Source organism: Epinephelus fuscoguttatus, linkage group LG15 (assembly GCF_011397635.1).
Source record: "Epinephelus fuscoguttatus linkage group LG15, E.fuscoguttatus.final_Chr_v1".
NCBI classification, from domain to species: Eukaryota; Metazoa; Chordata; class Actinopteri; order Perciformes; family Serranidae; genus Epinephelus; species Epinephelus fuscoguttatus.
Window position 1 is genome coordinate 29,549,029 of NC_064766.1, and position 21,711 is coordinate 29,570,739.

The 21,711-nt window shown below is 39.4% G+C and overlaps 1 protein-coding gene across 4 annotated transcripts; it reads left to right on the plus strand.

Moving 5' to 3' along the window:
• The first annotated feature begins 5,988 nt into the window (after window positions 1-5,988).
• Window positions 5,989-21,669, plus strand: LOC125901628 (GRAM domain-containing protein 2B-like). 4 transcript variants are annotated; one of them, XM_049597371.1, is made up of 14 exons: window positions 5,989-6,272; window positions 7,910-8,056; window positions 8,175-8,232; window positions 10,003-10,075; window positions 10,321-10,424; window positions 11,859-11,948; window positions 12,794-12,865; window positions 12,958-13,011; window positions 13,144-13,243; window positions 13,422-13,478; window positions 13,590-13,689; window positions 14,546-14,638; window positions 17,494-17,564; window positions 18,142-21,669. In XM_049597371.1, the coding sequence occupies exons 1-13, from the start codon at window positions 6,187-6,189 to the stop codon at window positions 17,522-17,524; spliced, it is 1,065 nt and encodes a 354-aa protein (XP_049453328.1). In that variant the 5' UTR covers window positions 5,989-6,186; the 3' UTR covers window positions 17,525-17,564; window positions 18,142-21,669. The 4 variants fall into 4 exon arrangements, with proteins under 4 accessions (XP_049453328.1, XP_049453327.1, XP_049453332.1 ...); XM_049597370.1 differs by having other exon boundaries at window positions 17,494-21,669; XM_049597374.1 differs by lacking the exon at window positions 17,494-17,564 and having other exon boundaries at window positions 6,000-6,272.
• The last annotated feature ends 42 nt before the right edge of the window (window positions 21,670-21,711 follow it).

Below are 21,711 nucleotides of genomic sequence, written 5' to 3' on the forward strand. Positions count from 1 at the left end.
TATATAGAGCAGACTTGTTGTCAGACAAGCTGTTGGTATTTAGTTTGCTGGAAAGCACATGGTAGCAAGTGTATTTTTGACAGAGAATGGGTTAGGAGTTGCCCAGCTACACACACCCTCAAAAGTTATTGTTTATACCTGAAATTATTCTGATATGAAATCTATGTGTGGTCCAGAAGTCTTGACAGTGTGTGACATATATGAAATATGTTATTCCTTCGATTTCTAATGATTATTGTGTCAAGAGAAATATAAAAAGGCGCGCACACGAAACATAATATGAAATGTGTTGAGGGCCAGCTCTGACGACGCCATCCCCCTCACTTATGTACCTGTTCTTTCCTTTCAAACCATGGATGTAGATATTGTATCTTGACTTTGTATTAAAAGCAGGATGATTGGATATACAGCACAACGAGCTGCTTGATTCCTGTGGGGTTTATTGTTGCCTTTTTTGGTTTGTTATTCACTCCTCGTCCACTAGATGGGACCAAAGTAACTCTTTAATTGAAATGCACTCCTGTTGCTGCACCCAGCTTTCACTTAATGCACACTGCACACCAAATTACAGTGAGAAAATGTTGGGAAATTGGATTCAGTTGGTTTGGAGCCACAAAATTAAGTTGCATTCACTTCTGCCTGAATTTCAGATGTCCAATAACACAAGACAGAGGCAGGATAATGCCACATTTATGCCTTTTGGTATGGTAAAGATGGGAAACAAAGGTATACTATGCAGGTCTTTCCTAAAAAAACAATTCATAGATACAAAAGTAATCCCTCTCAGTCATCACTTACGACCCACTTGAGGTGTGTGGCAGTGTATTTATCTGCAGAGACCCTACCCTCTGCCTTACTTTCTTATTTTTCTATGTTTGCAACTATCTTACTACCTTACATCCAAGGGAAAGCTTTGAAAATTGCGAACCCAGTACCAAAAAATGCACATATAGCAATGTGACTCTGGGGTTGGCTTTTACTTTCATTTCACTGGCAATACTGTTTATAAAATGCAACTGACAGCTGTTAGTGTAAGGGACACAATACTTCACATTACAATGAGTGTAAAATATTACATCGAACAGCAGTAGTTATCCTGTGTGAGGCCAGACATAGTTGGATGTTGACATGACGGCTATTAACAAGTCACATGAGCATTAAAACACACAAAAAAATATTTTAATGGAAAAAACATTATGTAATCTGAGGCTGGAAAAAAAGACAAATTTGAAACAGCAGTTTGACCAGAAAAAAAAAAAGAATAATTTGAGAGTTACTTGTAAAGATTTTTAACATTGCTACTTTCATATTTGTATGGCGAATATGAAGCTACAGCTAGCAGGTGTTTAGCTTAGCTTAGCACAACTCCTGGAAGCAGGGGAAACAGCTAGCTTGGCTCTCTCCTAAGGTAAGAGAAAAAGGAATACACAACGTACGTACTAACATATATAATATGATATAATGTGTTAATTAGTGAGCTTGAGAGGTTGTTGTTGTTGTTGTTGTTAGGTTTTGCTACCTTTGGACAAAGCTAGCTAGTTTCCCCATTTCCGGTGTTTGTGCTAGGCTAAGCTAACCGTCTTCCGGCGCTAGCTTCGTATTTAGCATAAGGACATGAGACTGGTATCAACCTCCTCATATAATTTTTGGCAATAAGGAAATGAAACAGAAATGAAATAAGTGAAATGTCCCATAGTGTCAAACCATTCTTTTGAGGCCCACTCATTTGTTTAGGTTTTAGTTTTATGAGCTAACTGAACTGACAATCTGTTTGAACTTTCTCTGGCGTGTAGTATACCTTAGCTTAGCTTAGCTCAGCTTAGCGCAAGGGGAAAGAGCTAATTTTTCTGTGTTCAGAGTTAACAGAAAAACAGCATGCAGTGTTTAAACTTTGGTTTTTGTACTATTTAAGATATAATGTGTTAATTATTGAGCTTTAGGGGTGTTTGTAGCCGGAGTTTGATTTCTTTTTCTAGTCTTTGAGCTAGGCTGAGCTAACAGTCTGCTGGCACTAGCACTGTTTAGCATACAGACATGACAGCTAACTTTGGGCATGAGAGGCAGTTAGCATAATTCCCAATATGTCTACTATTTCTAAGCAGTATTTTACTGCCAATGCCTATACAGTGGAAAAGAACAAGTCTTTTTTAAAGTAGTGTTACGTGACCAGAGAAAACTGAGGAAAGGGGCTGTTGCATTCAAACCTCTAACTACCACAATGCAATGCGCCACAATAGCTAAGATGGTGAGTGACGTACTTGGTTGTTTTTCAGAGGAATCAAAATGGCAGCCAGATGGTAAAAACAATCTTGAATTCAAATTAAATGGTAAAACATGTTTCTAAAAACATTTGAGGAGAGAAATAGGCAGCGCAGTAACGTTAACAGAGTTTTAAATATTTTGATAGCACTGCTTAATTTTACAATTTGATCTCAGTATTTTCAGCCTTGGTGTTTTACAATACAGGAACCAGTATGGCACCTGCTTCTTGTTCAAGAATTCTTATAGATTGTGACACCTGTCATCCAGCGGATTTGAGCTGAGAGATGAGCAGAGAGATCTGGGCCTTGTGAAGATGGAGCGATGTTTATCACATATTAATATGATACCAAGATGGTTAAAAATCGGCAAAGTATCCCTGTAGGGTCCACGTTAGTTAGTTGAGGTTTTAGTTTAAGAGCTTTGATCAACATTTTTTTATTGTCAAATTATGCAGTCTGTTTGAACACTCTGTCCTCGCACAAACAGAACAGGAACCAGGATACTTTCTTTTATCCAATTAACAATAGGATGTATTTCTAAACATGTCATATTTTCAGGTTCGCTCTCCTTTCTTTGAATTAGTACCATTCTTCACGAGAACCAGCATTATGCTTGTGATTAGGAAATGAAGAGGAATGTTCCTAACATCGTTGATGGCGTGCTTTAAGTACAGTGGGGCACACACCCAGGCATGAGGAGATGTAATCAGCTGTAATTCACTATGAAACTCACACTGGATAGATCAGATATCAGGAGAGCTCGTGTTTAACTATTCAGTACCACATGCAAGGTGTCCTTTGCAGTTGTAAAGTTCACATACAGCAGCTTCATCCTCATTGTTTCTCACTATGATCTGTGTGTTGATATGAAGAGTTGCTGAGGGTGTGTGGCAAACCCTGTCACATGCTACTTCCTTGAAATCTCTTAAAAAGCCAGCCGCTCATTGTATTTAATTCTTTTAAGCTATAGAAGGAAAAGAAAAAGAAGAGGGTGTATTGTTCTGTCCATCACAGGAAAACTCAATTATGGCTATTTAAATGCTTTTGTAACTCTAACCACTCTATTGCCTTCTTGAGACGTGTTGAGACAGGCCCAGTAACTTTACACCTATAAGGAAGCATTCGTTTTAATGCAAGTAGCTGTTTACTTTTCTCTTAGCCTCACATGGTGACCATTCATACCCCACAGAAAGAAGTCTCGAAGGCCAATGTGACCCTGAGCTGCCATTGCTCCAAGCAAACGCCTACTGAGCACAATAGATAATGTTTATCTGAAAATGCTGGCATCAGTGTGGGCTGTGCGACACAATATGTGCATTAAATTCATCCATATAATTCAATACAAAAATCAACACAGGAAAACTAACAATAATTCTGCAGGGCTATTATACAAAGATGATAAAACTTTATTACAAAAATGTTCCTGAGGTCATGTACAGTTCTTCTGAATAGATTCTTATTATTACATTTTATATTACACTAGTAGAACCTGCAAAGATGGCACATTTCTTCACACAGATTGCAATTGCAACTCATACTTACAATAACACAGACTATTGTTGTATCTGGCACCATGTTTGAACTTGAATTATCATTATTATGGGAAGTGCCAACATTCAAAATGCTGAACTCATCACCGACCGGCAGCACTGACTGCTCAGTGGATACTAAATCCTTAATCTCAAAGCAGCATACATGAACAAAGGTCAGCACAGCGCTCTGAGCTGCATACAGAGACAAAGGTGGAGGAGAGGTGAGGGTAAGATGAGGGTGAGCAAAGAGAGCCAACATCTGGAATGACACCATGCAATCATATGACCACCCGCAGTTTAACAGTGCCAGCAGCTGCACGAGGACAATTGCTCAACTGGATTATCTTCCGTGTACTTCAAAATAAAAATAATCAAAATAAAAATAACCTTTGTCTGAATACCCTCTGACATTATGGGGCTTTTGTCCTGTACAGTAAAGTACCATTTAAATTATACATGCAAGTGCAAGTGTACCATAGCAATATTGGCAGTGTGAGTGTATTTCCTACAGCTAAACACAACTGTATCTGCTGCTTTTTTTAAAAGGCATTTTTATCCAACAAATTCTCATCCCAAACTGTCAAATACCACCATCTCAGTTTACGCTTGTTACATTTTTTTGTGTCTTTTCAAAATACACTACAGTTTCTGCTTGTTACATGCATAAAGTCTACGGTTGATTTCGTTAAATTTTTGCAACAAAAGCATGTGGTTAGGTTTAGAAAAAAAACATCATAGTTTGACTAAAAATTGACCTTTTGCTAAGCCTTGCCCCTTTGTGATGGTCCGACAAGCTGTTCCCGAAGAAATATTGTCATATTTTTGGAAAAATGAAACAGTGATTCCAGAGAGAATCAATTTTCAGGGTTTGATTTTGGTTTTGAAACAGGGAAGAAACATATATCTTTTTCCAACCTCTCCAGGTAACGAGTATCATTAATACACGACGTGCCCCAGGCACAACATTTAGCTCCAAATCCACTAAACCAGCCTGAAAATGAAGGAAATCTGAAACGAAAGCACAGCTGTGTTGTGTTGTTGCCGGCCCGATGCTACATTACAATTGGCCAGTCTGCGTCCGGGGGCAGGACTTAGCAAAGGGTCAGTTAACACAGGAACCAAACAATGGGCTCCCAGGTGAAAGTCCAGAGTTCGTTTGAACCACCAGCCCACCCAATACAGACTATTTTGCTGCCTTTCATATGACGGCAGTTGCTGACATCGTTACAAATAGACGGCTGCTTACCATCCTGCAGCAAAGGGTGCCTCTGTGTGTCCGTGTCTGACGCTGACGTCCACTGAAGTAACGGCGGTATCTGACAACTTTGGTTGTAGCCCGCTGTCTCTTAAACTGACATGCATGGTCTGTATCATACTGCTATGAAAACTGCCTCTGTGCGTTGGTCTCTGATGGCCCAAATTACTGACAAAGCGGCAGTATTTGATGAGTTGGGTGTCAGAACAGGCTGATTTATCACATCACAGAGAAATCCAGGGTGTTACTCTTGCTTTAAAAGACTAGTGTGCAGTAAATAATGATCAGAATAAGAGTCAAAATATATAATGAAATATATGATAATGAAGCAATTAAGTTTTTAATTACTGTATCCTGCGTACAACGACACCCTGCCCATATGGGTTTACAAGACACCATAAATTAATATAAGCCACAGTCTTCAGATCTTCATTGTCAGTACAACAAAATTAATAAATCACTGACAAGAACATTTAATATACCACTAGAGTAATCACAGTAAGTACAATTTGAATAGTCCATCTTGTCTTGTTTTTTGTCAGGCTTTTGAGACACATAATTAAACAACCATTCCAATTGTAATCATCTGAACACCTTAATATTTTAGGGTTTCATCGAGCCATTTCACAGTACGTTTCCACAGTACAAAATGGAACTCACTGTCATGTTATGTCTCTGTGGTGTAGGCCTAAAATCATTCCCTGATCTCTATCTGTGCAGGCTGAGCAGGTTACATGGTGTGACTGTGATGACGGCTGTCCCTGCATACCTTTGTCACAGTGTGTGGTTGTTCTTAAAGGCGCATGTGTCTGTGTGTCAAAAGGTCACGATAGGTAGTGCCACCCATAGCGACCGTTGCCATGAGGAGCACAAGCTGCGCACGATGTGTGGCCATTCCACCTGCCTTCACTGATTTGTTTAGTTTGAGTGAAAACCTCTGCCCCTCGCAGCTGATTGGTTGACTTAATTAGAAGAAACCAATCCTAAAGAGGAGGCTGTGATCACCTTTTGTTTCTTACCTGCCTCTCACTGCCTCAGTTACTTCAAGGAATCAGAGCCAAAGACTCACATGAGAGGTGTTTTGATGAGTTTTCAAATTTTAGCTGCAGATATAGTCTTTCACTGCATGTGAAAGTGTATGAGTGTGTGCATGTGTGTGAGCTGGAAGTATTTATTGTCCATCATGAGTCTGAAAAGCAGGAGATTCTCACTGGACAGCAATGTGTGAGTATAAATACTTCATGTTTTGCTCTTCTTTTTCTGTCCCTGTCACATCTTTCATCCTTCATCTCGGCTGATCAACAGAGTGCGTCACTTAAAAAGCATCAGGTGTGCTCGATATTCTTGTTGTGTATCCAGTGTTTGTAGCTGCTGGCTTACAAAAGTGAAACCACTCTCCAGAGATCCTCTCTGTTGCCCAGAGACTGCAGACTAACCACAGGTCTGATAAGCTGACAGCTAGCCCAGGCAGAGGGAGAAAATACACTTAGGCTGTATTCAAATAAGTTCCTCGGGGAGTTGGGAGCTAGTTTAAAGGAATAGATAACCCTCACATTGATCAGTTGTAAATCAGTAACTCACTGCAGAGGAAAGAGCACTACATGTAGTACAATAGGACTGACCTGTAGAGGAAAACTTTTATGGTCCATGGACTCAGTGATTGTGATTCAGGCCATTTTAAAGCATGTATTAAGTAAGTAGGTATTAAAGTAAGTGGCTCCGACCTCGGCTGCTTTGGCGTCGACTGCATGGCTGCTGGAGAAGCATTAGCATATTGTGAGAGAAAACAAGAGGGCGAAAATAACCAACCACAACAAAACTGGACGCTTTTAAAGGAATACGACACCCTCAAAATGGCAATCCGAAAACGTAGAAAATTCATGATGAATTGAAGTAAATGGGGGCCGCGTTTAACAACAGCAAAACTATATGAAAACATCTGTTTATAATCCCTTAAACAACTCGTGCAGTGTAATCCATGTTTCATTTATCCAGTCGTTTGCTCAATACTTTCCAAACACATGGATTTTTCTCGAAAACCTCACGATTTAAATCACCTCCACATAAAAAGTCTCACGCACACCTGCACTCTGCTCATGCATTCCATTGAAGTCCTGCCTCCTAGCTCATTTAATGGCCATTATTTAGCATTAAATGGAGGCATTGTAGTCAGGTTTTAGCCAAGATGCGTGTGTTTGGGAAGTACTGAGCATACGACTGGATTAATGAGACTTGGATTATACTGCACGAGCTGTTTAAGAGGTTATAAACAGATGTTTTCATATAGTTTTGCTGTTAAACGTGACCCACTTGTACAGCAATTCATCAAACATTTTCTCTGACTTTGGATTCTCTGTTCACCGTGAAGGCATGCAAGAAAAACAGATGTGTAATTGATATGCAAATAAACATTTAGAGGGTAAAGTATTCCTTTAATCTCTGCTGTAACACAAAGGAATAGTTCAAACTGACAGATATTAGATCGGATTTACAAACAAACAAGAACAGTATATTCCCTTCAACACCGTTGTTGACACTCAGTTGAAGCTCCACAATGTGAGAAATTATTTGTGCCTCTGAATGAACCGCATTAATCTCTGTGGAAAATCAGACTTCGCCTGATGTAAACAATGAAAGTGAAGATAATGAAATGTTTACCGTCAGCACGCAGGAGTTGTTTTCAGCCACTCTGTGAACTCAGTAAATCCAGCACATTTACTGATGTTCCCACCGTGAAGAAACCCATTCTTCTTTTTGTATTTTTTCTTTACTTTATGCTGTTCTATATCCGTCCTACCTGTGTGTGTCATATAAAAGCCGGATCATCAGTCTGACATTTATCTCCCGGTCTCTTGGGACAGCTGTCTGGATGGAGTCGGGGTCTTTGGCGTAAGAAGAGGCAGCAACAGGTTTAGCAGTAGGAAATCCAAACACAGCCAGAGTCTGGACGATGCCCGACTGGAGATCCAGGCGCTAAATCACAGCCTCAACTCCAGCATTGCTCTCAGGTATACTCAACACCAGACAGGGATTAAGAAAAAAACTGAAGTTTTAATCTTAGACTGAGACAAAGTCTGGATATGTCATCTAGTTAGTAGGGTGAATTTCTCGTGTTTGTGTCACCAGGAAGCAGACAATAACAGAGGAGAGCATTGAGCGATCAGATGGGCTCATCAACAGTAGTGTAAGTCTGCTCCACCTCATCCTGCTCACTTACAACATCCATATTTTATCACATTTTGCTGCAGCACAGGGAGAATTAAAGCGGCCATAATGTATATTTTTTATAATAACAATGCATCAACTTATGATGTGAAAACAGTGTGAAGGTCTGTTATCATTTACCTAAAGAGAATTATCACCTGAATCTGCAGCTCCCCTCAGCTTTACGGAGATTTATAGGGAGTTTCAGCTCATTGTTTAGCTGTCCGGCCTACTTTATTGTTTTGTTTCACTCTCAGCGCTCACATAGCAGAGAGAAAAAGCTCTTAAATCCCACTTTACACGACCTGATCAGCACCAAACAGCATCGAGGCACAGTTTGAGACCAGCTTTAGCGGAGCATTTAGCAGCTTAAAAAGCAGGTATTTCCACTCAGGAGTTGGAGGAGGCCAAAAATTAAGCTAAAATTGAGTGAATGTTGGACTTATGTTCTTCAGGTGGACAGAAACAGGACTCCTGATGAATAATAATGTTGTTGGACATGTAAATTAGTAGTTGTTTGCTAGCAAGATCGCAGTATGTCACTGTTGTGTTGTCATGTTCTCAATCAGTTTGAAGATAATTATTTCAGATAACGAATCTCAAGCCTGCTCCTTATTATCACTCAACACACAGTTTAGTATTTTTTAAAATTGACCTGGTATGTGTTTCCTTATTTTCTGGCATATACGTAATGTTACAGTGTCAGATGTTCATATTCAATGTAGTCAAAGTTTAAATGAAGAGGCAAGCATACATAGAATTATCCCTGTGAGCTAAAACCTCAGGCCTCAGACCGTTCTGAATACTCTGTTTCCAGCTGTTTCTTCTCTTCGGGACAAGCTGACATCGTTAGCTCGTGACAGATTTCTTTATATGGTTGTCTGCTCCAGGCATGCTACTGCAAGTATTTACATGACGTAGCCTACACTGCTACATGTAGCTACATGCTAACGTCAGGGACACCTGTAATCTTGGTTGCTGTTATTCTCCATTTCTCTCTGATTTCGGGTCATATTCCTGCTGGAGTGTATGCCGTTATGAAGATTTTGGTTTAGAAGATTTTATCTGTGATTTTTCACGGTCATTGCTCCAGCTACAGTCACGGTGCAGGGACGCCAAGCAGCATGCAGCATTCATGTCCACCTAGGATGGTCTATCACGAGTTGGGAAGTCATCCCGCCGACTTTTGTGTGTTCATAAGCTTAAAGTCGTGATGTGAAACAACGTGGAAGCTACAAATAAGATGTGGATCAGAGCATTGATAACACTTTATAAGCTTTATAATACAAAGTGATTTTTTCTGAGACTTCCGAGACATTCCTTCATCTCACTAATGCTAATAAATAACTTTTGTAACTTTTGAATTTAATCTGGGTCACTCTACGTGGACACTAACTACCAGTTACGACCTTATACCGCACTGCAAATTACCTGTGAGCATAAAATTGATATGCAGTATTTTGATTAATAGGAAGTTTGTTTCTATCAACCAAGCGTTTTCTTTTGTCTGCCATGTATCTACATATATGTCGACAACTTGTTCACTGAAATTTCCGCCAACTTTCCGAGTTCTTGTTCCGACTTCACGTGAATTTTGTTAACTAGTTTTTCCAATTATTCCGACAACACATGAATGTAGGGGCAAAGACAGAAGACACAGATGCGCAGAAGCACCTTTTATTGTAGAAACCCAACCTGAATCTGAACATGAGCATAATTTTTCCTCTGTAACATTATTTTTCACTGACAGAGCTTCCTGAAGCAGAACAAAACCTTCCACAAACTGTTCCAAGAGATTCCTGAGGGGGAGAACCTGACACACAGTGAGTTGAGAGTCTGTTACTTATTCCTTGATATTGATTATGGAGATTATGTTACACTGTGACCCTTTGTCACTTTGTCCCTGGTGTGTGATGAAGCGCTTCCTACTTTGTTTGCACAGTAAAACAGGAGCTGCAACACAATTCTGCAGTCATGTCTCTTTTGTCTCAGTGACATTGCTGTTTCCTTTTTTATTAGAGAAACATCTTCCTCACAACTTTAAATGGTGTGTGTGTGTCTGTTGTAGCATTCACCTGTGCCTTGCAGAAGGAGGTGCTGTATCACGGAAAAATCTTTGTCTCTGAGAACTATGTGTGTTTCCACTCGTCAGTGCTGCTCAAAGAAACCAAGGTAACACGCTCAGACTCATTGAAGTGAAGCCTAATTCACACTGGTGAAATTATTCAACACTGACATGTCATACCAGTGGTGGCAATTAAACCAATATGTGTTTAATTTTGTAGGAACACTTCACTCTGGCAGAGCAGACTTTAAACTTACATGTCCCAGAAGTTGTAGAAGAAGCAGTCAACATTAGCATTAGCTATCCTGGGGATTTACTTTCATCTCCAGTATTTGGGCTTTTACCCTAAAATCAAAGACTTCACAGAGGGAAATTATTTAAGGACTTTGGATAGTGAACAAAATTAAAGGCTGGTTCCTTATCTTGATTATCCACATCACATAAAAGTGGAATATGATTGTAATGTCCTTTTTAAAGGGGTTGAAAGGTTAAAAATGTCATAATTATCCATTAATAAATAAATGTTTAAATACTTTATTAAACATTTTTTAAAATAAATGTTTGAATAAATGTTTAAATAAATAAATAAATATTATACAGAAATAAATAAGTTAATTCAGAAATGTATAAATAAAAGAATAAGTAAATGCTAATATAAAGACTGAAATACATAAATGAATGCATAAATGAATAAATAAATACAGAGGTTAAGACCTCCTAACTCACAAACATACAGATAGGGAATAACAAAAATTAATAAATCTGGTTGTACACAAATTTGGAAATAAATTTAAGATATTTATTTATGTCCTGTTTGATCATCAACTTTGATTTATTTATGAATTAATTTATTTAATATTTAATTTTATTTTATTAATTTAATCATGGATTTATCTATTTTTATTAATATTTAGTTAACATGTATTCATTTATTTATGTATATATCTATTTATTTCCATATTTATTTATACATGTATTTTTTTATTTAGTTATTCTTATATTTAGTCATACATTATTTATTTTCATATCTACCTATTTATTCCTGTATTTATTTATAATTTTTTGTATTTATTTCTGTCCTTCGTGTCTTTTTAATTAGTACTTAAGTAATTTTTTGTCCTCCATATAAAGGTGATGTTCAGAGCATTAATGTAGCATCCAAAAGCTATTTGCTATGTAGATACATATTTGAGTAATGGTGTCCTAAGCAAATAGTAAAGTCACGCTCCCTCTGTGTGTGTTGTAATCTGAGCCTCACTGTTTTTTGTTTGGGTAGTCGGTCCAGTTGCACATGCATTTTACTGCATGTGAGTCCCTGTGTGTGTATCCCACTGGCTAGCTAATCTCCACCGCTCTTCACTGTGCTCATACGGCGATATGAGCACAGTGAAGAGCGATAACAGTGCTAATTACAGTGTCAGCACTGTTGTTAGCACTGTTTGTGTTGCTAGCACTTAGCTGCTAGCCACCAGTTTAGCCACCTCCATGTTGAGAGCCGTGTGCAGACAATCAGACTCCTATATTTTGTCCACATGTTGCAGGTGGTGCTTTCTGCGTGCAGCGTCAGTGGGGTGAAGAAACATAACTCCGCTTTATCCATGCTGTCTATTCAAACTGCTGATGGAGAGAAGGTCAGAATACACACTTTTAAAGTTTATTATTTTAAGCCTCAGTTTTTATTTTATGTATTGATCATTACCTATGTCCCATCATTTTCCTTCACTTTATAATGTTTTTGTGATTTTTAGCTATATAAACACACACTGACATGACTGCATCTTAGCATTACAGATGCGAGTATAACTGTGGAATTAAAGTTTTGGGTAGGAAACCAATGGCAACTGAATGTGATATTAGATAACTTGAATGCCGACATATCCAGCTTCCAAAAGTGCTCAGAAACATTCTGAAACCTCTGGGGGATTTGGGCTCAATAACACATCACACATCTGTGGGGAATTGTAATTCCACCTCCTGTAAACAAGCGTCCGTCGTTGTTGTTGAACTCCTTAACCACAGGACTCGAAATAGAGATTAAAATTAATCAAATCAGATTAATTCATGTTCTGTGTCATTTTGTATGTGTTGTATGTTGTGTATTTGTACAATGGCTCATTTAGAGACAGGCAGTGCAACTTGCTAAGACTGTAAATGCTGGACACTGTTATGTTCCTTTTAAATTAAACATTAAATGTAATTATAATAGTAGCAGTAGTAGGGGTGATGTCTTTATTAATCAGGTTTAGAAACAAGTTAATAATAACAATCATAAATTCATCTTGACTCAAATGTGTCCAGTAGTATTAGTGTTCACTACCAATCAGTAAAAAGAAAAACAGAATTAAAAAGAAGGAAAAGTGTGATATTTCCTGCAGTAAAACTGACAGCTTGTCAAGATAAAACTTCATATTAGATTCCTTAACATTGAGTGTACACATAGATTAACCCTTTCACCTGCTTCTTTTCCTGTCTTCAGTACACATTTGTGTCTCTGAGGCACCGTGAGATGTGTTATAAACTCCTCCAAAGTCTCTGCTCAAATGCACAGGTACAGTAGGTGCTCTTTATAAAGTCATCATTTCTTAAGATAAAGGGTCAGTTTTCAGTTTAAACTCATGTTTCTATGTTCGTCTGAAACAGGGGGAGTGCAGCCCTCATGCCTCCGCTGCAGAAAATGAAGCTGATCATGACAAAGTATGTTTGCTGCCATTTTAACTCAACCAGAAGAAGAATTGCAGAGACTCAGGGTTGTCGTTTAGGAAATATGAATGCATGATGCACGATGACAGAGACTTTAACCTTCAGCGTCTCTGTCCTTGTCTGCAGGCCTCCAGTTATTCCAGTTTGGAGGACAGCGTGGATCGTGATCTGAGCAGACAGAGCAGCATTTGTCTTGACAACGGCTTTCCTCTGATGCCTGGTGAAGGTGAGAAACAGATGGGAGAGACAGGGAGAAGCTTGTGATAGAGTAATGTATAATTGTTTAATGTTGCTCTATTTTCAATAGTGACTTTAGTTGATTAATTACACTTTTCTATTTAAGATACTACTGTAAGTCTTAGCAGTATCACTGAATGCACCAATGCATACTTGTGTCCTTCCAGGTCCTACAAGACAATATTCCACCCTCAACACCTCAACAGATGACGACAGACGTTTGTGTAAGAGCTCACAAATAGTCACACACAGACTGTAATATCTACTCAAGTTACCCATAAGGCACAGAGGTAAGGGTCGTTAAAGAATAACAAGGTGATTTTTCTCTCCACCAGCTGTATCATGGGTTTCAAGGATCACTGAGAGGGTCACACCGCTCTCTTTCCTCAGAGAAGGTAGTAACGCCAGCGTTCTCGCCTACCTCTGCATTATGCTGTGAGTACTGTTATTTCAGCTGAGTACATTCACTCAAACACTGTGCTTAAGAACAATTTTGACTTTACTATAATATGACACTGGCATGGGGACATTTTTCTGCATAATGAGTATTGTCACTTTTAATCCTTACTATATTTAGCTGATATTATTTCTATAGTTTGACTTGTGATGTATTTTTATGTTGTGAATTTGCAGCCATTACTGAAGTTAAAAATCTGAGTACTTCTTCCACCATTGTCCATCTCTCTGCTGCTCTCTAAGAATTTAAGAATGTTGCTCATTATTATGAGATACTAAGTCATTATTTTAAGAAAGTTGCTCATTATATCAACATACTAAGTCATTATTTTGAGAAAGTTGCTCATTATATCAACATACTAAGTCATTATTTTGAGAAAGTTGCTTATCATTTTGAGATACTAAGTCATTGTTTTGTGATACTAAGTCATTATTGTTAGAAAGTTTTCATGACTTTACAGGATCCTTTTTTTAAATTACACTGGCAGAACTGGGTTTTCATACTTTGCAGATCCCACATGCTGTGCACATTTTTTTAAGCGCAGCTTTGTGTGTGAAACGTACATCTTGAGGCACATTTTGGTATGTTGACTTACTGGTTTGGCTGGAAGGGAAAGAAAATGTTCTAATCCTGGAGATGCGGTTATAGAAATGTTATCGCACAATGTTCACTCAGGCTCCATGCTGATACAATTTACTGATATCTTATTGTCATGACTTCACAGTATGTACCCATCTAAGACTGTCTGGGTGTGATTCATCTCTGCACTAAGTGAAAGTGCATTGTTGTGGCTGACGGTAAAACCCAAAGCATTGACGTCATTATTGTTTGCAGGATGGTGTTGCTCTTGTTGGCGTCCGGGTATATCGGGCTAAGGATCATGGTGCTGGAGGAGCAGCTGACTGAGTTGACTTTACACCATGGAGAGTGAGTAGACACACACAGACATAAAGAAAAAGGAAGCCTGTCAAGAGAAAGAAAAGAGTGTGATGGCTCAAACTGGTTTGGGGGGACATTTTCAGCCATTAGCTTAGATCAGATTAGACAGGAACAGACTTCAAAAGGTTCAGGACAGCTATGTGGACAAAAGATAAGTGATTACATCAGAGTCCCTCCCACTAGGGGTATGTGTTTAAAATGTTGAGATGAAGCCTTACACTAGCGTAACAACAGTAAGGAGTACTACATTTACATACACAGTTTACATTATAAAGATATTTAATCAATAATAAATGTAGTATAAAATTACTAATGAATCATAATGTGCTCCTTTCTCAGTGGTGGACTACTCAAAAGTAGCATGAAATGGAAATACTCAAGTAAAGTACACTTACCTACCTAACTACTACACTACATGGTACACAGAGTCCAGAGCATGCAAACACTGGGAGGGTGCATTCATATATAAAACAAGCCCATAATTAAGCACAGCCAAGAATGTGGCAGAGACTGTCTGGTTTTGGCCAAAAAAGCGAAGCAGAAGCATGAATGAATGAAATGTGTGTGATAAATGTGAGAAGTCTTTGGCAAATGAACCCCCATCTCGAAGGGGTTAAGGAGGCTGATGAATCCACAGTCAATTAGGGCTCCATTACACAACTCACGAGGTTCACCGACAAAACAACTGTGTTTTCAGAACAAGTATAACATGCTAACATTATTAGCACAAGCCTATGGAATTTTACATTGTATAAATTAGCATAGCGAAGAGCAGAGATTTCCTCTGCTCATATGAAGCCAGGATAAATCACACACAAGACTTAACATGCTATTTTAGTGGAGGCTTTATTGTCTTCACAATTTATTGTTTCTTATCTGTGAAATTAATGTAAATAAAAGCTTTATTTCCACTGAGGGAAATGGCTTCAGTGTACAAAAATAAACAGGGGGTCTGCGTCGCCGTGACATGTAGTTACATTCCTTGGAGAGGTGCACGTCAAGCTACAGCGTAGGCTTTACGTCGACGCAGAGCTTACGCCATAAGTATAAATTCCGCGTTGCTGAGCTCCATTTTTAAGAGCTGTAGTCAGTGGTGGGTACAGCATTCAAATCCTTTAATTAAGTAAAAGGCTGTGCTGTTAGAACAAGACATCTCTGAAAAGTCATGTTATCATGGTGTCAGAAACACAGCCCTGTTTTCAGCTGATCCAAAAGGGATTTTAAAGGGTTTATTTGGATTAAGAAGTAGGAGAATATTCTTAACACATGAAGGAACACTTCATCCCTCAGTTCATCACAAACATTTAAAGTCGACACAGCTGGAGATATGTGGTTTTCAAATGTGTAATCTGGAAAGTAACCAAAGCCGTCCGACAAATGTAGTGGAGTAAAAACTACAGTATCTGCCTCTGAGACGTCGTGGAGTAGTATATAAGTCATAAGTTGTAAGTATAAAGCTGCATAAAATGGAGATACTTGACTGCTGACTGCAAAGTCAAGTCAACTTTTCTTATATAGCACATTTCAATCGACAAGCGTAAAGTCAGTGTGCTTAAGATACATAATACATGACAAACATAAAATATCATATAAGAAAATTAAGTATGACACATATCAAAACAAGCAGAACATGATAAAAACAAAATGAGAGGGTACTGTTATTATCACATACAAACCGTATGATTAAGACATGAAATATGATGTGTTTCCCAGAGATTAAACTCCTCTGCAGTGTGTAAAGAAGTTAAAATTCAAGCTTCAGGCTACAGCTACACTAAAATTCTGCTTGAATATTAATGTGACTCTACTTAGAGCCATTATGCATAATCACTACTTTTCCTTGTGGAACTTTAAGTATACTTTGCTGCAGTGGCGTGAGGTCGTTACCACTGGCCTCAGTGCACGCTAGTCACTAGTTATAAGCTGGAAGCTGTTAACAAAAAAGCCAAAGGAATCTAGTTTAGGGAGTTTTGCTACTTTTCCTCCTGGTCATTTTTCTGTTGTCCTTTCTTACCACTGCTTGTATGTTGAAAAGGCATGACTGCTCGCTGTCAGTCTGGACAGATTTTCCCACAGTCCAAAGACATGCAGGTTAATTGGTGACTCTAAATTGTCCGTAGGTGTGAATGTGAGCGTGAATGGTTGTCTGTCTCTATGTGTCAGCCCTGTGATAATCTGGTGACCTGTCCAGGGTGTACTCCGTCTCTCGCCCAATGTCTGCTGGGATAGGCTCCAGCCCCCCGTGACCCCAACAGGATAAGTGGTTACAGAAATGATTGCAGTGGGAGAACAATAAGTACAAGAGTTACTAAAAATGAACTAAAATGTCGGAGAAAAACAGACTGCTCCTGATAATAAATGTCATATTGAATGTAATATGCACTATCTGTTTTTATGCCCCTGTTTTGCTGATAATAGTCTGTACTTTTACTTTAGTAAAAATTTTGATGTGTTTCACATTGTAGTGCTACTAATCACTCAAAGGAATACTTCAGTTCACTTCATCAGTTACTTGCCCACTGTTACACTGAATTCATGAAGAAGACTTTGCTTTTCTCACATGCCTCCATGGAGAGCAAAGAATTCAAAAACAGAGAAAATTCTTAATGAACTGAAGTTATGGCTGTGTGAGTTCTGTGCTGCTGTCCCTTTTCCCTCCACCGTACACCTGCCCAGGTGGGCTGCATTACTTAACGAGGTGCAGTGCACCTGGCATGGAGGAGGTAATTAAGAGCGAGGCCTCTGGTGTGGGGACTGCTGGTCCTGCTGCCTCTCAGCGTGGGATTTTTGTTGTCTTGTTTGCTTATTTATTTGTTAATTTATGGAGCTTTGTTCACCTCAAGGGGCAGCCCAAGGGTGGGGTGTAACAAATGAGGGCTCGTCCGGGATAGAGCATCCATGAGGTGGAGTAAATGTAAGTTTCTGTGTGGATCTCTTGGCCTTTTTTTGAGCGTAGAGGTCATCTCTTTTGTTAGATTATTTGTGGTAGTTGCTCTGTGTTTAGTTGTAACTTCAGTTTTGAGCACCCTGACTAGGTAGTCACAGGGCAGGTAAGATGTGCATTTAACAGCAGCGAAGATATATCTAAATATCCGTTTACAAACTCCCACACAACTCATGCAGTATAACCACAGTCCCATTTATTCAGTCTTATGCTCAGTGCTTCCCAAACACATGCATTTTCACTAAAACCTTAGTATTAACAACACTTCTGCTGCTCCTGCTCATCTGTGCGTGACACTGTTTGTGCTTAAGTGTTTTTAAATAGTAATGTTTTAGTATAAAAGCATGTGTGTGGGAAGTAGTGAGGACACGGCTGGAAAAATGAGACTAAAGTTAGGAGTTGTGTGAGTGTGTTCTCTGGTTTTGGATTCTTTCTTCACTGTGGAGGATATACAAATGATCATTTTGTAGGTGATGTATTCCTTAACTTAAGGGACTGCTCCCTTCACCACTGTCCCCTCTTCATGCTGCTTCCTCTTCTTTTACAGGTACCATCAAACGTAGCCAGTAACAGCAGACTGTCACAAACAAATCCTCCAGTGCACCTCTCTGTTAAGATCCTGCTGTACATTGATCCCCGTCTAGACAGACTCCCAAAAGCATCTTAGCAGTGAGACTCATCCGTTTGACACACAGAAACATCTCTCAGTTGAATATACAATATTGTGCACAAACAAGTCCGCTCGCAGCAGAGATTGGCCTCCTGTGTTAGCGCCATGTCAACAGAGCATGCAGGTCAGCAGTAAGATGCTTCTGGGAAGTCTGAAGCGGGCCACACGCAGTGAACTACACGGATGACTGACTACGTTGGCAGAGATGCACCGGGACAATATTTCTGTTACGAGCATGCTCGTTCTCTGCTGACAGATCAGATATTGAAGAGAGGATCTCCTGCACTGAGCCATATGGAGGCAGCCTGCTGAAGCCATGCTCATTTCCTGGCCGGTGAACAGCTGAGCTCAGCGAGCCGAGGTTGACGGAGTCTTGGCCGTCGTTTTCTTGGATCGACACTGCAGGCTGCGACAGTGAGGACACACACACACAGTGATATAAGCACTTAATTGCTGCTTGAATTTATGTGTATGTTTTGAAATGAGGGTTCACATTGTGTGAGTGTATGCTATAATATAGTGACATGTTTTAAAGACTGTTAGTGACAGTAATCATCCAGCAGAGGGCAGTCACTCCTATTAAACCTCACTGTTACATGAGGCACCAAGGCAGGGTGTCACTTGGCACTTCCAACACCAGGCACTGAAATGTCGTCAAAATACTAATGTTACAAAGAGGTTTGCTACCGTTCCTTTGGTCAAATTCATCTTGTAAATTATATATTTGAGAATGTGTAATGTTCATCCACATTTTGGCCAACATTTGTCTGTGACTCTAATCCAATTTTTATGACCAAACATCCTGTGAATTCTGTCAATACCTGTGGGGAAACATAAGTGGTTGTACAGTACAAAAAAGTATAAGGGCCACAATGAGGAGACAAAAACTGCAAGAATAAAGTCATATTTTAAGAGAGAAAAGTCAAACTATTTCATGGAAAAAAAGTGACAATATGACATGATTAAACTCATAAATGTATTGGTGTAGGAGCTGAGCCTATTACTTGCAGCTACATGAGATGTTTCACCCGGCCTGATTTGGCTGATGCGTTGCACGTTTGATGCCACAGCTTTCTTGGTTGTGTTGAGTTTAGGCGATAAACTTGAGGTCCTACCTGTTCCTACCTTCATACAATAACGCTCCAACTATCAGTACAGTGCCACAAACATAGTGTGTACAATTAAAGTCTGCGGAGTGAATGACATATTTGGCTCTTACACTGGGGAAAACTCACTTATTTATGCCACAAAGTCAGATGAAATAGTATAAAGCAGTGGTTCCCAACTGGTCCAACCAGGCAGTTCAGATTTTTCCTTATTTGTTAATCCCCGTTTCCACCGAGCAGTTCAGTTTGCTTTTTCTCCATTTCCACTGTGAAAAGTTGTGGATGGTACCAACAGAACTGTTCCGTACCGTCCCCATGTTTGGTCCCCCCTCTGTTGGGGTACCTAGCACACAGATCTGGTACTAAAAGGTGGAGCTGTGAACACTGCAGTCTGATTGGTCAACAGAGGACGGTCACTCTGCTCAGGGCTGAGTTGTGGCTGGTTTTGAGGCTCATGTAACCACTGTTCATACTGTGGAGAGTTTCACATATATTAGCAAACTATAAATATGAAATGAAAGGATGTTTTGCTGCCTCTCACAGCAGCTGGAGTCTGAGAAAAAAGAACTGAATTCACTGGGCCAACTGATGGCAACTTTTAAGGTGGAACGTTAACTTGTAATGTTACTCAGTGTGGGAGGCGACGACGTGGATCAGTCAACACCTTAAATATAACATGACAACTGTGACCATCACTTTAGTTTTTATATGACATACACTTTTAATGAGCGGATCTTCAAGTATTTATATAAATTTCAGCCAGATTTTGTGAACTGCATATATTCTAATCCTCACTCAGAGAAAAAAAAAAAAGTGTTGTGAAGCGTCGTTCCTGTGGGCTCTGCCAACACTAAACCCCTGAGCTTGCCTTAGAAGGACTAAATGCACAAATCTGCTATTTTTAAATATCCCATGGAGAGAGACTCTCACTGCAGCCTGTTTTATTTTGTTCTGAAAATGTCGGCGTGCAGCCTCGTTCTGTGGACAATAAATGAGGTGCAGACTTCCATCTGTGTCACCGGTGATGTGGAAATACAGTGAGTGACGACAACTCTGCCCACTTTTAAGGATATTCTTTGCGGCATTCTAGGAACAGGCAGACCCCCGATTTTTTGGCAGTCCGGTTTGATTTGGGCAGAGGAGGCGAATTTCCGTTTCCGACTTCCGTTTATATATAAGTAAATATGCTGAACCATTGCGATGGATTCAGAGTTTGCAGTGACACCAATTATGTTCCGCCTCATTAGTTCACCGCACGGACCATTTAACCTGGCAACAACTGCAGCTGGCTCAAACGTGATTGGTCACGCGGACTACAAACAGCCTACAACTGGAAACCAGGGCTCTTCCGCTCTTCTTCCGGAGGCAAGATCTCCAGGGTTTGCCTACAGACTCTACATTCACTGAATGTAGAGTCTGTATATAGACACTAGGGTCTAGGTACCGTGTCTGAAGGGTTACTGTTGGTTCCAAAGGTACCATACAGAAAGTGCTGGTGGAAACGGGGCATTAGCTCGAGGTACCACAGTTTAATTCATGCAGCATCATACTTGAGTTCGGTGATGACTCTGAGCTAGTTTGCCATTTCAAGTAGCTGTCTGATAGTTACTCACTCTACGGCAAAAAACGACACTTCAAAATAAAAGCTCTGTGCCAGAAATTCACTGTACTTAAAAATTAAGTTTGCTTTTTACAAACTTGACATGTTTGCGAGTCACTTAGGGTCCATTTAGGATGTGTTTTGGGCCGCGACCCATCACTTGGGAACCACTGGTATAAAGAGCGAGAAAGTCCCTGACTGGGAGACGATGCAGCTAAGGGACTCTCGTCTATTTTTATACCATGTAAACTGACCTTCTGGCATAAGTATGAGTTTTTCCTCATACATTTATGAGTTTATAATCATGTAATATTCCTTTGTCTTGAAAAATTACACCTTCATTCTCATTACTTTTTTCCTTGAAATAGTTTTACTTTATTCTTGTCATGACCTTGCTTGAAACCTGAGATTTGTTTTCTTCAGTGAGGCCTTAACACCTCTTTGTATTGTGTCAAATCGTATTATGTTCAAATTCCATGTTTTATAAAGGATTTTTATGACTGGACGAACCCTGTACATTATCTGCACCCATTCCAGCCAATCTAGGAAGAGACTGTGTATTATTTTGTATCTTATTATCCTAAACCCATCATCATTTGTGCACCAAATTATCTTACAATGTACATGTAAATATTTTTTGCATCACTGTCTTATTAACTTATACACTGTGCAAAAATACAAAGGCTGTTTCAAAAACAATGCGGTCAGTGTCGTATTTTTGTACATAAGTGATCTTTTTTT